At 39.7% G+C, this 15,427-nt stretch overlaps 1 protein-coding gene across 1 annotated transcript in view; it reads left to right on the plus strand.

The window, feature by feature from the left end:
• Nucleotides 1-15,427, plus strand: part of LOC139230257 (extracellular serine/threonine protein kinase FAM20C-like) — a 435,305-nt gene that overhangs the window by 55,838 nt on the left and 364,040 nt on the right. The window contains exon 8 of the mRNA XM_070862086.1: nucleotides 1,511-1,592. Within this exon, the coding sequence (XP_070718187.1) occupies nucleotides 1,511-1,592 (82 nt within the window). The remainder of the gene's footprint in view (nucleotides 1-1,510; nucleotides 1,593-15,427) is intronic.

The raw sequence follows: 15,427 nt of genomic DNA on the forward strand, positions 1-15,427 counted from the left end.
CGTTTCCTCTGGGGTCTCCCATTTGTCTGTTGCCCCTTGGCGACATCGACTGAAAACATAACATCTTCGCTATTTACAGTGACGATACCCAGCTCTACCTCACCCCCACCCCTCTTGACCCCTCCACTGTCTCTCGTATCGGATGAGCACGAATTTCCTCCGACAAAATATTGGGAAGAATGAAGCCATTGTCTTCGGACCCTGCCACAAACTCCATTCCCGGGCCACCGACTTCATCCCTGGCCCGTGTCTGAGATGCAATCAGACTGTTTGCAATATTGGTGTGGTATTGGACCCCCCGATGACTTTCCGACCGCATATCCGCACCGCCTCCATTGCCAAATATCTGCTGGACTAGTCCAACGCTCTGCTGGCCGGCCTCCCATCTTCCACCCTCCATAAACCAGAGGTGACCCAAAACTCAGCAGCCCGCGTCCTAACTCGCACCAAGTCCCGCTCACCCATCACCCCTGTGCTGGCTGACCTCTTCGACCCCTTGCTGGACCCCATCGAGCCCTCGCTGACCCCATCGAGCCCTCGCTGACCCCATCAACCCCTTGCTGCCCCCCATCGAGCCCTCGCTGACCCCATCGACCTCTCCCTGACTACATCGACCCCTCATTGACCCCCATTGCTCCCAGTCAGGTAAAGCACCATTTTAAAACTCTCCTGCTTGTTTTCAAATACTCCCAACACCCCGCCCTCCCTATCTGTAACCTCCTCCACTCTTCGAGATCGCTGTGCTCCTCCAATTCTGGTCTCTTGCCGATTATAATAGCTCCACATTGGCGGCCGTGCCTTCTGTACCTCGGCCCCGAGCTCTGGAATTTCTCTATGTGGCCAGGTTTGAAATTTATTTGTTCTAACACTCCTGTAAAGTGCCTTGGGACGTTTTACTGCATTAAAGGCGCTATATAAATACCAGTTGTTGTTGTTGTTGGAGGGAGTGGCACTATGTGTTCGCAACATTGACTCCAGACCCCATGACTTTGCCTGGCCTCAGGTTGACAGAGGTAAAGAGACCCGTGAAATGCACAGCATCTCCCAAACCCGTGACCTCCACCACCTAGAAGGACCAGGGCAGCAGGCGCATGGGAACACCACCACCTCCATGTTCCCCTCCCAGTCACACACCATACTGACTTGGGAATATATCGGCCGTTCCTTCATCGTTACTGGGTCACAATCCTGGAACTCCCTCCCTAACAGCACTGTGGGAGCACCTTCACCACACGGACTGCAGCGGTTCAAGAAGGCGGCTCACCACCACCTACAGGGCAATTAGGGATGGGCAATAAATGCCGGCCTTGTCAGCGATGCCCACATCCCAGGAATTACTTTTTCTAAATCGGAGAGGCAATGTGTACCTGCTGGGAGTGGAATAGCCGGATGTGCAAGGGCACGGAGGTGGCCCTGTGTAATTCTCAGAGTGGTGAGCAGCCTACCACTCTAAATGGCCCTCGGGTCCCGCTCAGGACTAACTGGCCTCCTGGTCTCTGTCTTTCTGCAGGGAACATGGACCGACATCACTACGAAACATTCCAGGAGTTTGCGAACGACAGCTTCCTCCTTCATCTGGACAATGGTCGAGCGTGAGTAACACTGAGCGGGCAAACACTAACCATTGTCGGGGTCACACAGGCCCACTGCGACCGTCACTGAGATACAGGACCACACAGTAATAAAACACAGGGTCGGTAATAAAACACAGGGTCAGTATTAAACACCGGTTCGGTAATAAAACACAGCGTCAGTAATAAAACAAAGGGTCAGTAATAAAACACAGGGTCAGTATTAAACACCGGTTCGGTAATAAAACACAGGGTCAGTAATAAAACACAGGGTCAGTAATAAAACACAGGGTCAGTATTAAACACCGGTTCGGTAATAAAACACAGCATCAGTAATAAAACAAAGCGTCAGTAATAAAACACGGGGTCAGTAATAAAACGCAGGGTCAGTAATAAAATGCAGGGTCAGTAATAAAACACAGGCTCGGTAATAAAACACAGGGTCAGTAATAAAACATAGGGTCAGTAATAAAATACAGTGCTTGGTAATAAAACACAGGATCAGTAATAAAACACAGGGCTTGGTAATAAAACACAGGGTCAGTAATAAAACACACGGCTTGGTAATAAAATACAGGATCAGTAATAAAACACAGGGCTTGGTAATAAAACACAGCATCAGTAATAAAACACAGGGTCAGTAATAAAACACAGGGCTCAGTAATAAAACACAGGGTCGGTAATAAAACACAGGGTCGGTAATAAAACACAGGGTCGGTAATGAAACACAGGGTTGGTAATAAAACACAGGGTCGGTAATAAAACACAGGGTCAGTAATAAAACACCGGTTCGGTAATAAAACACAGGGTCAGTAATAAAACACAGGGTCAGTAATAAAATGCAGGGTCAGTAATAAAACACAGGGTCAGTAATAAAACACAGGGCTTGGTAATAAAACACAGGATCAGTAATAAAACACAGGGCTTGGTAATAAAACACAGGGTCAGTAATAAAACACAGGGTGGGTAATAAATCACAGGGTCAGTAATAAAACACAGGGTCAGTAATAAAACACAGGGTCGGTAATAAAGCACAGGGTCAGTAATAAAACACAGGGTCGGTAATAAAACACAGGGTCAGTAATAAAACACAGGGCTTGGTAATAAAACACAAGATCAGTAATAAAACACAGGGCTTGGTAATAAAACACAGGGTCAGTAATAAAACACAGGGCTTGGTAATAAAACACAGAATCAGTAATAAAACACAGGGCCAGTAATAAAACACAGGGTCAGTAATGAAACACAGGGTCGGTAATGAAACACAGGGTCAGTAATAAAACACAGCGGCAGCAATAAAACACAGGGTCGGTAATAAAACACAGAGTCGGTAATAAAACACAGGGTCAGTAATAAAATACAGGGCTTGGTAATAAAACACAGCGTCGGTAATAAAACACAGAGTCGGTAATAAAACACAGGGTCAGTAATAAAACACAGGGTCAGTAATAAAACACCGGTTCGGTAATAAAACACATGGTCGGTAATAAAACACAGCATCAGTAATAAAACACAGGGTCAGTAATAAAACACAGGATCAGTATTAAACACCGGTTCGGTAATAAAACACAGGGTCAGTAATAAAACACAGGGTCAGTAATAAAACGCAGGGCCAGTAATAAAACACAGGCTCGGTAATAAAACACAGGGTCAGTAATAAAACATAGGGTCAGTAATAAAAGACAGTGCTTGGTAATAAAACACAGGATCAGTAATAAAACACAGGGTCAGTAATAAAACACGGTCGGTAATAAAACACAGGGTCAGTAATAAAACACAGGGTCAGTAATAACACACAGGGTCAGTAATAAAACACACGGTCGGTAATAAAACACAGGGTCAGTAATAAAACACAGGGTCAGTAATGAAACACAGGGTCAGTCATAAAACACATGGTAATAAAACACAGGGTCAGTAATGAAACACAGGGTCAGTAATAAAACACAGGGTCAGTAATGAAACACAGGGTTGGTGATAAAACACAGGGTCAGTAATAAAACACAGGGTCAGTATTAAAAGACAGGGTCGGTAAAAAAACACAGGATCAGTAATAAAACACAGGGCTTGGTAATACAACACAGGGTCAGTAATAAAACACAGGGCTTAGTAATAAAACACAGGATCAGTAATAAAACACAGGGCTCGGTAATAAAACACAGCGTCAGTAATAAAACACAGGGTCAGTAATAAAACACAGGGTCAGTAATAAAACACCGGTTCGGTAATAAAACACATGGTCGGGAATAAAACACAGCATCAGTAATAAAACACAGGGTCAGTAATAAAACACAGGTCAGTATTAAACACCGGTTCGGTAATAAAACACAGCGTCAATAATAAAACACAGGGTCAGTAATAAAACACAGGGTCAGTATTAAACACCGGTTCGGTAATAAAACACAGCGTCAGTAATAAAACACAGGGTCAGTAATAAAACACAGGGTCAGTAATAAAACACAGGCTCGGTAATAAAACACAGGCTCGGTAATAAAACACAGGGTCAGTATTAAACATCGGTTCGGTAATAAAACACAGCGTCAGTAATAAAACACAGGGTCAGTAATAAAATGCAGGGTCAGTAATAAAACACAGGGTCGGTAATAAAACACAGGGTTAGTAATAAAACACAGGGCTTGGGAATAAAACACAGGATTGGTAATAAAACACAGGGTCAGTAATAAAACACAGGGCTTGGTAATAAAACACAGGATCAGTATTAAAACACAGGGCTTGGTAATAAAACACAGCGTCAGTAATAAAACACAGGGTCAGCAATAAAACACAGGGTCGGTAATAAAACACAGGGTCAGTAATAAAACACAGGGTCAGCAATAAAACACAGGGTCGGTAATTAAACACAGGGTCAGTAATAAAACACAGGGTCGGTAATAAAACACAGGGTCGGTAATAAAACACAGGGTCAGTAATAAAACACAGGGTCGGTAATAAAACACAGGGACGCTAATAAAACACAGGGTCAGTAATAAAACACAGGGCTTGGTAATAAAACACAGGATCAGTATTAAAACACAGGGCTTGGTATTAAAACACAGCGTCAGTAATAAAACACAGGGTCAGTAATAAAAACACATGGTCGGTAATAAAACACAGGGTCAGTAATAAAACACATGGTCGGTAATAAAACACAGGATCAGTAATAAAACACAGGGCATGGTAATAAAACACAGAGTCAGTAATAAAACACAGGGTCAGTAATAAAATGCAGGGTCAGTAATAAAACACAGGGTCGGTAATAAAACACAGGGTTAGTAATAAAACACAGGGCTTGGGAATAAAACACAGGATTGGTAATAAAACACAGGGTCAGTAATAAAACACAGGGCTTGGTAATAAAACACAGGATCATTATTAAAACACAGGGCTTGGTAATAAAACACAGCGTCAGTAATAAAACACAGGGTCAGCAATAAAACACAGGGTCGGTAATAAAACACAGGATTAGTAATAAAACACAGGGTCAGCAATAAAACACAGGGTCGGTAATAAAACACAGGGTCAGTAATAAAACACAGGGTCAGCAATAAAACACAGGGTTGGTAATTAAACACAGGGTCAGTAATAAAACACAGGGTCGGTAATAAAACACAGGGTCGGTAATAAAACACAGGGTCAGTAATAAAACACAGGGTCGGTAATAAAACACAGGGACGCTAATAAAACACAGGGTCAGTAATAAAACACAGGGCTTGGTAATAAAACACAGGATCAGTATTAAAACACAGGGCTTGGTAATAAAACATAGCGTCAGTAATAAAACACAGGGTCAGTAATAAAACACAGGGTCGGTAATAAAACACAGGGTCAGTAATAAAACACATGGTCGGTAATAAAACACAGGATCAGTAATAAAACACAGGGCTTGGTAATAAAACACAGAGTCAGTAATAAAACACAGGGCTTGGTAATAAAACACAGGATCAGTAATAAAACAAAGGGCTTGGTAATAAAACACAGCGTCAGTAATAAAACACAGGGTCAGTAATAAAACACAGGGCTTGGTAATAAAACACAGGGTCAGTAATAAAACACAGGGTCGGTAATAAAGCACAGGGTCAGTAATAAAACAAAGGCTCGGTAATAAAACACAGGGTCGGTAATAAAACACAGGGTCAGTAATAAAACACAGGGCTTGGTAATAAAACACAAGATCAGTAATAAAGCACAGGGCGTGGTAATAAAACACAGAGTCATTAATAAAACACAGGGCTTGGTAATAAAACACAGGATCAGTAATAAAACACAGGGCTTTGTTATAAAACACAGGGCCAGTAATGAAACACAGGGTCAGTAATAAAACACAGGGTCGGTAATAAAACACAGGGTCAGTAATAAAACACAGGGTCGGTAATAAAACACAGGGTCGGTAATAAAACACAGGGTAAGTAATAAAACACAGGGTCAGTAATAAAACACAGGGTCGGTAATAAAACATAGGGTTAGTAATAAAACACATGGTCGGTAATAAAGCACAGGGTCAGTAATAAAGCACAGGGTCGGTAATAAAACACAGGGTCGGTAATAAAACACAGGGTCAGTAATAAAACACAGGGTCAGTAATAAAACACAGGATCAGTAATAAAAGACAGGGCTTGGTAATAAAACACAGGGTCAGTAGTAAAACACAGGGTCAGTAATAAAACACAAGGTCGGTAATAAAACACAGGGTCAGTAATAAAACACAGGGTCGGTAATAAAACACAGGATCAGTAATAAAACACAGGGCTTGTAATACAACACAGGGTCAGTAATAAAACACAGGGCTGAGTAATAAAACACAGGATCAGTAATAAAACACAGGGCTCGGTAATAAAACACAGCGTCAGTAATAAAACACAGGGTCAGTAATAAAACACAGGGTCAGTAATAAAACACCGGTTCGGTAATAAAACACATGGTCGGGAATAAAACACAGCATCAGTAATAAAACACAGGGTCAGTAATAAAACACAGGTCAGTATTAAACACCGGTTCGGTAATAAAACACAGCGTCAGTAATAAAACACAGGGTCAGTAATAAAACACAGGGTCAGTATTAAACACAGGGTCGGTAATAAAACACAGCGTCAGTAATAAAACACAGGGTCAGTAATAAAACACAGGCTCGGTAATAAAACACAGGGTCAGTAATAAAACACAGGGTCAGTAATAAAACACAGGGTCAGTAATAAAACAGAGGGCTTGGTAATAAAACACAAGATCAGTAATAAAACACAGGGCTTGGTAATAAAACACAGGGTCAGTAATAAAACACAGGGCTTGGTAATAAAACACAGGATCAGTAATAAAACACAGGGCTTTGTGATAAAACACAGGGCCAGTAATAAAACGCAGGGTCAGTCATAAAACACAGGGTCGGTAATGAAACACAGGGTCAGTAATAAAACACAGCGGCAGTAATAAAACACAGGGTCGGTAATAAAACACAGAGTCAGTAATAAAACACAGGATCAGTAATAAAGCATAGGGCTTGGTAATAAAATACAGGATCAGTAATAAGACACAGGGCTTGGTAATAGAACACAGTGTCAGTAATAAAACACAGGGTCAGTAATAAAACACAGGGTCAGTAATAAAACACAGGGTCAGTAATAAAACACAGGGTCAGTAATAAAACGCAGGGTCAGTAATAAAACACAGGCTCAGTAATAAAACACAGGGTCAGTAATAAAACATAGGTTCAGTAATAAAAGACAGTGCTTGGTAATAAAACACAGGATCAGTAATAAAACACAGGGCTTGGTAATAAAACACAGGATCAGTAATAAAGCATAGGGCTTGGTAATAGAACACAGTGTCAGTAATAAAACACAGGGTCAGTAATAAAACACAGGGTCAGTAATAAAACACAGGGTCAGTAATGAAACACAGGGTCAGTAATGAAACACAGGGTCGGTAATAAAACACAGGGTCAGTATTAAACACCGGTTCGGTAATAAAACACAGCGTCAGTAATAAAACACAGGGTCAGTAATAAAATGCAGGGTCAGTAATAAAACACAGGGTCGGTAATAAAACACAGGGTTAGTAATAAAACAGAGGGCTTGGTAATAAAACACAGGATTGGTAATAAAACACAGGGTCTGTAATAAAACACAGGGCTTGGTAATAAAACACAGGATCAGTAATAAAACACAGGGCTTGGTAATAAAACACAGCGTCAGTAATAAGACACAGGGTCAATAATAAAACACAGGGTCGGTAATAAAACACAGGGTCAGTAATAAAACACAGGGTCGGTAATAAAACACAGGGTCGGTAATAAAACACAGGGTAAGTAATAAAACACAGGGTCAGTAATAAATCACAGGGTCGGTAATAAAACATAGGGTCAGTGATAAAACACATGGTCGGTAATAAAACACAGGGTCGGTAATAAAACACAGGGTCGGTAATAAAACACAGGGTCGGTAATAAAACACAGGGTTGGTAATAAAACACAGGATCAGTAATAAAACACAGGGCTTGGTAATACAACACAGGGTCAGTAATAAAACACAGGGCTTAGTAATAAAACACAGGATCAGTAATAAAACACAGGGCTCGGTAATAAAACACAGCGTCAGTAATAAAACACAGGGTCAGTAATAAAACACAGGGTCAGTAATAAAACACAGGGTCGGTAATAAAACATAGGGTCAGTAATAAAACACATGGTCGGTAATAAAACACAGGGTCGGTAATAAAACACAGGGGCGGTAATAAAACACAGGGTCGGTAATAAAACACAGGGTCAGTAATAAAACACAGGGTCGGTAATAAAACACAGGGCCAGTAATAAAACACAGGATCAGTAATAAAACACAGGGCTTGGTAATACAACACAGGGTCAGTAATAAAACACAGGGCTTAGTAATAAAACACAGGATCAGTAATAAAACACAGGGCTCGGTAATAAAACACAGCGTCAGTAATAAAACACAGGGTCAGTAATAAAACACAGGGTCAGTAATAAAACACCGGTTCGGTAATAAAACACATGGTCGGGAATAAAACACAGCATCAGTAATAAAACACAGGGTCAGTAATAAAACACAGGTCAGTATTAAACACCGGTTCGGTAATAAAACACAGCGTCAGTAATAAAACACAGGGTCAGTAATAAAACACAGGGTCAGTATTAAACACAGGGTCGGTAATAAAACACAGCATCAGTAATAAAACACAGGGTCAGTAATAAAACACAGGGTCAGTAATAAAACACAGGCTCGGTAATAAAACACAGGGTCAGTAATAAAACACAGGGTCAGTAATAAAACACAGGGTCAGTAATAAAACAGAGGGCTTGGTAATAAAACACAAGATCAGTAATAAAACACAGGGCTTGGTAATAAAACACAGGGTCAGTAATAAAACCCAGGGCTTTGTGATAAAACACAGGGCCAGTAATAAAACACAGGGTCAGTAATAAAACACAGGGTCGGTAATGAAACACAGGGTCAGTAATAAAACACAGCGGCAGTAATAAAACACAGGGTCGGTAACAAAACACAGAGTCAGTAATAAAACACAGGGTCAGTAATAAAATACAGGGCTTGTTTATAAAACACAGCGTCGGTAATACAACACAGTCGGTAATAAAACATAGGGTCAGTAATAAAACACAGGGTCAGTAATAAAACACAGGGTCAGTAATAAAACGCAGGGTCAGTAATAAAACACAGGCTCGGTAATAAAACACAGGATCAGTAATAAAACACAGGGCTTGGTAATAAAACACAGGATCAGTAATAAAGCATAGGGCTTGGTAATAAAATACAGGATCAGTAATAAGACACAGGGCTTGGTAATAGAACACAGTGTCAGTAATAAAACACAGGGTCAGTAATAAAACACGGTCAGTAATAAAACACAGGGTCAGTAATAAAACACAGGGTCAGTAATAAAACGCAGGGTCAGTAATAAAACACAGGCTCGGTAATAAAACACAGTGTCAGTAATAAAACATAGGTTCAGTAATAAAAGACAGTGCTTGGTAATAAAACACAGGATCAGTAATAAAACACAGGGCTTGGTAATAAAACACAGGATCAGTAATAAAGCATAGGGCTTGGTAATAGAACACAGTGTCAGTAATAAAACACAGGGTCAGTAATAAAACACAGGGTCAGTAATAAAACACAGGGTCAGTAATGAAACACAGGGTCAGTAATGAAACACATGGTCGGTAATAAAACACAGGGTCAGTATTAAACACCGGTTCGGTAATAAAACACAGCGTCAGTAATAAAACACAGGGTCAGTAATAAAATGCAGGGTCAGTAATAAAACACAGGGTCGGTAATAAAACACAGGGTTAGTAATAAAACACAGGGCTTGGTAATAAAACACAGGATTGGTAATAAAACACAGGGTCTGTAATAAAACACAGGGCTTGGTAATAAAACACAGGATCAGTAATAAAACACAGGGCTTGGTAATAAAACACAGCGTCAGTAATAAGACACAGGGTCAATAATAAAACACAGGGTCGGTAATAAAACACAGGGTCAGTAATAAAACACAGGGTCGGTAATAAAACACAGGGTCGGTAATAAAACACAGGGTAAGTAATAAAACACAGGGTCAGTAATAAAACACAGGGTCAGTAATAAAACATAGGGTCAATGATAAAACACATGGTCGGTAATAAAACACAGGGTCAGGAATAAAACACAGGGTCGGTAATAAAACACAGGGTCGGTAATAAAACACAGGGACGGTAATAAAACACAGGGTCAGTAATAAAACACAGGATCAGTAATAAAAGACAGGGCTTGGTAATAAAACACAGGGTCGGTAATAAAACACAGGGTCAGTAATAAAACACATGGTCGGTAATAAAACACAGGGTCAGTAATAAAACACAGGGTCGGTAATAAAACACAGGATCAGTAATAAAACACAGGGCTTGGTAATACAACACAGGGTCAGTAATAAAACACAGGGCTTAGTAATAAAACACAGGATCAGTAATAAAACACAGGGCTCGGTAATAAAACACAGCGTCAGTAATAAAACACAGGATCAGTAATAAAACACAGGGTCAGTAATAAAACACAGGGTCAGTAATAAAACACAGGGTCAGTATTAAACACCGATTCGGTAATAAAACACAGGGTCAGTAATAAAACACAGGGTCAGTAATAAAACACAGGGTCAGTAATAAAACACAGGGTTAGTAATAAAACACAGGGCTTGGGAATAAAACACAGGATTGGTAATAAAACACAGGGTCAGTAATAAAACACAGGTCAGTATTAAACACTGGTTCGGTAATAAAACACAGCGTCAGTAATAAAACACAGGGTCAGTAATAAAACACAGGGTCAGTATTAAACACCGGTTCGGTAATAAAACACAGCGTCAGTAATAAAACACAGGGTCAGTAATAAAACATAGGGTCAGTAATAAAACACAGGGTCGGTAATAAAGCACAGGGTCAGTAATAAAACACGGTCGGTAATAAAACACAGGGTCAGTAATAAAACAGAGGGCTTGGTAATAAAACACAAGATCAGTAATAAAACACAGGGCTTGGTAATAAAACACAGGGTCAGTAATAAAACACAGGGCTTGGTAATAAAACACAGGATCAGTAATAAAACACAGGGCTTTGTGATAAAACACAGGGCCAGTAATAAAACACAGGGTCAGTAATAAAACACAGGGTCGGTAATGAAACACAGGGTCAGTAATAAAACACAGCGGCAGTAATAAAACACAGGGTCAGTAATAAAACACAGGGTCGGTAATAAAACACAGGGTCAGTAATAAAACACAGGGTCGGTAATAAAACACAGGGTCGGTAATAAAACACAGGGTAAGTAATAAAACACAGGGTCAGTAATAAAACACAGGGTCGGTAATAAAACATAGGGTCAGTAATAAAACACATGGTCGGTAATAAAGCACAGGGTCGGTAATAAAACACAGGGTCGGTAATAAAACACAGGGTCGGTAATAAAACACAGGGTCAGTAATAAAACACAGGGTCAGTAATAAAACACAGGATCAGTAATAAAAGACAGGGCTTGGTAATAAAACACAGGGTCAGTAGTAAAACACAGGGTCAGTAATAAAACACATGGTCGGTAATAAAACACAGGGTCAGTAATAAAACACAGGGTCGGTAATAAAACACAGGATCAGTAATAAAACACAGGGCTTGTAATACAACACAGGGTCAGTAATAAAACACAGGGCTGAGTAATAAAACACAGGATCAGTAATAAAACACAGGGCTCGGTAATAAAACACAGCGTCAGTAATAAAACACAGGGTCAGTAATAAAACACAGGGTCAGTAATAAAACACTGGTTCGGTAATAAAACACATGGTCGGGAATAAAACACAGCATCAGTAATAAAACACAGGGTCAGTAATAAAACACAGGTCAGTATTAAACACCGGTTCGGTAATAAAACACAGCGTCAGTAATAAAACATAGGGTCAGTAATAAAACACAGGGTCAGTATTAAACACAGGGTCGGTAATAAAACACAGCGTCAGTAATAAAACACAGGGTCAGTAATAAAACACAGGCTCGGTAATAAAACACAGGGTCAGTAATAAAACACAGGGTCAGTAATAAAACACAGGGTCAGTAATAAAACAGAGGGCTTGGTAATAAAACACAAGATCAGTAATAAAACACAGGGCTTGGTAATAAAACACAGGGTCAGTAATAAAACCCAGGGCTTGGTAATAAAACACAGGATCAGTAATAAAACACAGGGCTTTGTGATAAAACACAGGGCCAGTAATAAAACACAGGGTCAGTCATAAAACACAGGGTCGGTAATGAAACACAGGGTCAGTAATAAAACACAGCGGCAGTAATAAAACACAGGGTCGGTAATAAAACACAGAGTCAGTAATAAAACACAGGATCAGTAATAAAGCATAGGGCTTGGTAATAAAATACAGGATCAGTAATAAGACGCAGGGCTTGGTAATAGAACACAGTGTCAGTAATAAAACACAGGGTCAGTATTAAACACAGGGTCGGTAATAAAACACAGCGTCAGTAATAAAACACAGGGTCAGTAATAAAACACAGGCTCGGTAATAAAACACAGGGTCAGTAATAAAACACAGGGTCAGTAATAAAACACAGGGTCAGTAATAAAACAGAGGGCTTGGTAATAAAACACAAGATCAGTAATAAAACACAGGGCTTGGTAATAAAACACAGGGTCAGTAATAAAACACAGGGCTTGGTAATAAAACACAGGATCAGTAATAAAACACAGGGCTTGGTGATAAAACACAGGGCCAGTAATAAAACACAGGGTCAGTCATAAAACACAGGGTCGGTAATGAAACACAGGGTCAGTAATAAAACACAGCGGCAGTAATAAAACACAGGGTCGGTAATAAAACACAGAGTCAGTAATAAAACACAGGATCAGTAATAAAGCATAGGGCTTGGTAATAAAATACAGGATCAGTAATAAGACGCAGGGCTTGGTAATAGAACACAGTGTCAGTAATAAAACACAGGGTCAGTAATAAAACACAGGGTCAGTAATAAAACACAGGGTCAGTAATAAAACGCAGGGTCAGTAATAAAACGCAGGGTCAGTAATAAAACACAGGCTCAGTAATAAAACACAGGGTCAGTAATAAAACATAGGTTCAGTAATAAAAGACAGTGCTTGGTAATAAAACACAGGATCAGTAATAAAACACAGGGCTTGGTAATAAAACACAGGATCAGTAATAAAGCATAGGGCTTGGTAATAGAACACAGTGTCAGTAATAAAACACAGGGTCAGTAATAAAACACAGTGTCAGTAATAAAACACAGGGTCAGTAATGAAACACAGGGTCAGTAATGAAACACATGGTCGGTAATAAAACACAGGGTCAGTATTAAACACCGGTTCGGTAATAAAACACAGCGTCAGTAATAAAACACAGGGTCAGTAATAAAATGCAGGGTCAGTAATAAAACACAGGGTCGGTAATAAAACACAGGGTTAGTAATAAAACAGAGGGCTTGGTAATAAAACACAGGATTGGTAATAAAACACAGGGTCTGTAATAAAACACAGGGCTTGGTAATAAAACACAGGATCAGTAATAAAACACAGGGCTTGGTAATAAAACACAGCGTCAGTAATAAGACACAGGGTCAATAATAAAACACAGGGTCGGTAATAAAACACAGGGTCAGTAATAAAACACAGGGTCGGTAATAAAACACAGGGCTTGGTAATAAAACACAGGGTCAGTAGTAAAACACAGGGTCAGTAATAAAACACATGGTCGGTAATAAAACACAGGGTCAGTAATAAAACACAGGGTCGGTAATAAAACACAGGATCAGTAATAAAACACAGGGCTTGTAATACAACACAGGGTCAGTAATAAAACACAGGGCTGAGTAATAAAACACAGGATCAGTAATAAAACACAGGGCTCGGTAATAAAACACAGCGTCAGTAATAAAACACAGGGTCAGTAATAAAACACAGTGTCAGTAATAAAACACCGGTTCGGTAATAAAACACATGGTCGGGAATAAAACACAGCATCAGTAATAAAACACAGGGTCAGTAATAAAACACAGGTCAGTATTAAACACCGGTTCGGTAATAAAACACAGCGTCAGTAATAAAACACAGGGTCAGTAATAAAACACAGGGTCAGTATTAAACACAGGGTCGGTAATAAAACACAGCGTCAGTAATAAAACACAGGGTCAGTAATAAAACACAGGCTCGGTAATAAAACACAGGGTCAGTAATAAAACACAGGGTCAGTAATAAAACACAGGGTCAGTAATAAAACAGAGGGCTTGGTAATAAAACACAAGATCAGTAATAAAACACAGGGCTTGGTAATAAAACACAGGGTCAGTAATAAAACACAGGGCTTGGTAATAAAACACACGATCAGTAATAAAACACAGGGCTTTGTGATAAAACACAGGGCCAGTAATAAAACACAGGGTCAGTCATAAAACACAGGGTCGGTAATGAAACACAGGGTCAGTAATAAAACACAGCGGCAGTAATAAAACACAGGGTCGGTAATAAAACACAGAGTCAGTAATAAAACACAGGATCAGTAATAAAGCATAGGGCTTGGTAATAAAATACAGGATCAGTAATAAGACGCAGGGCTTGGTAATAGAACACAGTGTCAGTAATAAAACACAGGGTCAGTAATAAAACACAGGGTCAGTAATAAAACACAGGGTCAGTAATAAAACACAGGGTCAGTAATAAAACGCAGGGTCAGTAATAAAACACAGGCTCAGTAATAAAACACAGGGTCAGTAATAAAACATAGGTTCAGTAATAAAAGACAGTGCTTGGTAATAAAACACAGGATCAGTAATAAAACACAGGGCTTGGTAATAAAACACAGGATCAGTAATAAAGCATAGGGCTTGGTAATAGAACACAGTGTCAGTAATAAAACACAGGGTCAGTAATAAAACACAGGGTCAGTAATAAAACACAGGGTCAGTAATGAAACACAGGGTCAGTAATGAAACACAGGGTCGGTAATAAAACACAGGGTCAGTATTAAACACCGGTTCGGTAATAAAACACAGCGTCAGTAATAAAACACAGGGTCAGTAATAAAATGCAGGGTCAGTAATAAAACACAGGGTCGGTAATAAAACACAGGGTTAGTAATAAAACAGAGGGCTTGGTAATAAAACACAGGATTGGTAATAAAACACAGGGTCTGTAATAAAACACAGGGCTTGGTAATAAAACACAGGATCAGTAATAAAACACAGGGCTTGGTAATAAAACACAGCGTCAGTAATAAGACACAGGGTCAATAATAAAACACAGGGTCGGTAATAAAACACAGGGTCAGTAATAAAACACAGG

Source organism: Pristiophorus japonicus, chromosome 19, assembly GCF_044704955.1.
Source record: "Pristiophorus japonicus isolate sPriJap1 chromosome 19, sPriJap1.hap1, whole genome shotgun sequence".
In the NCBI taxonomy this organism is placed as follows: Eukaryota; Metazoa; Chordata; class Chondrichthyes; family Pristiophoridae; genus Pristiophorus; species Pristiophorus japonicus.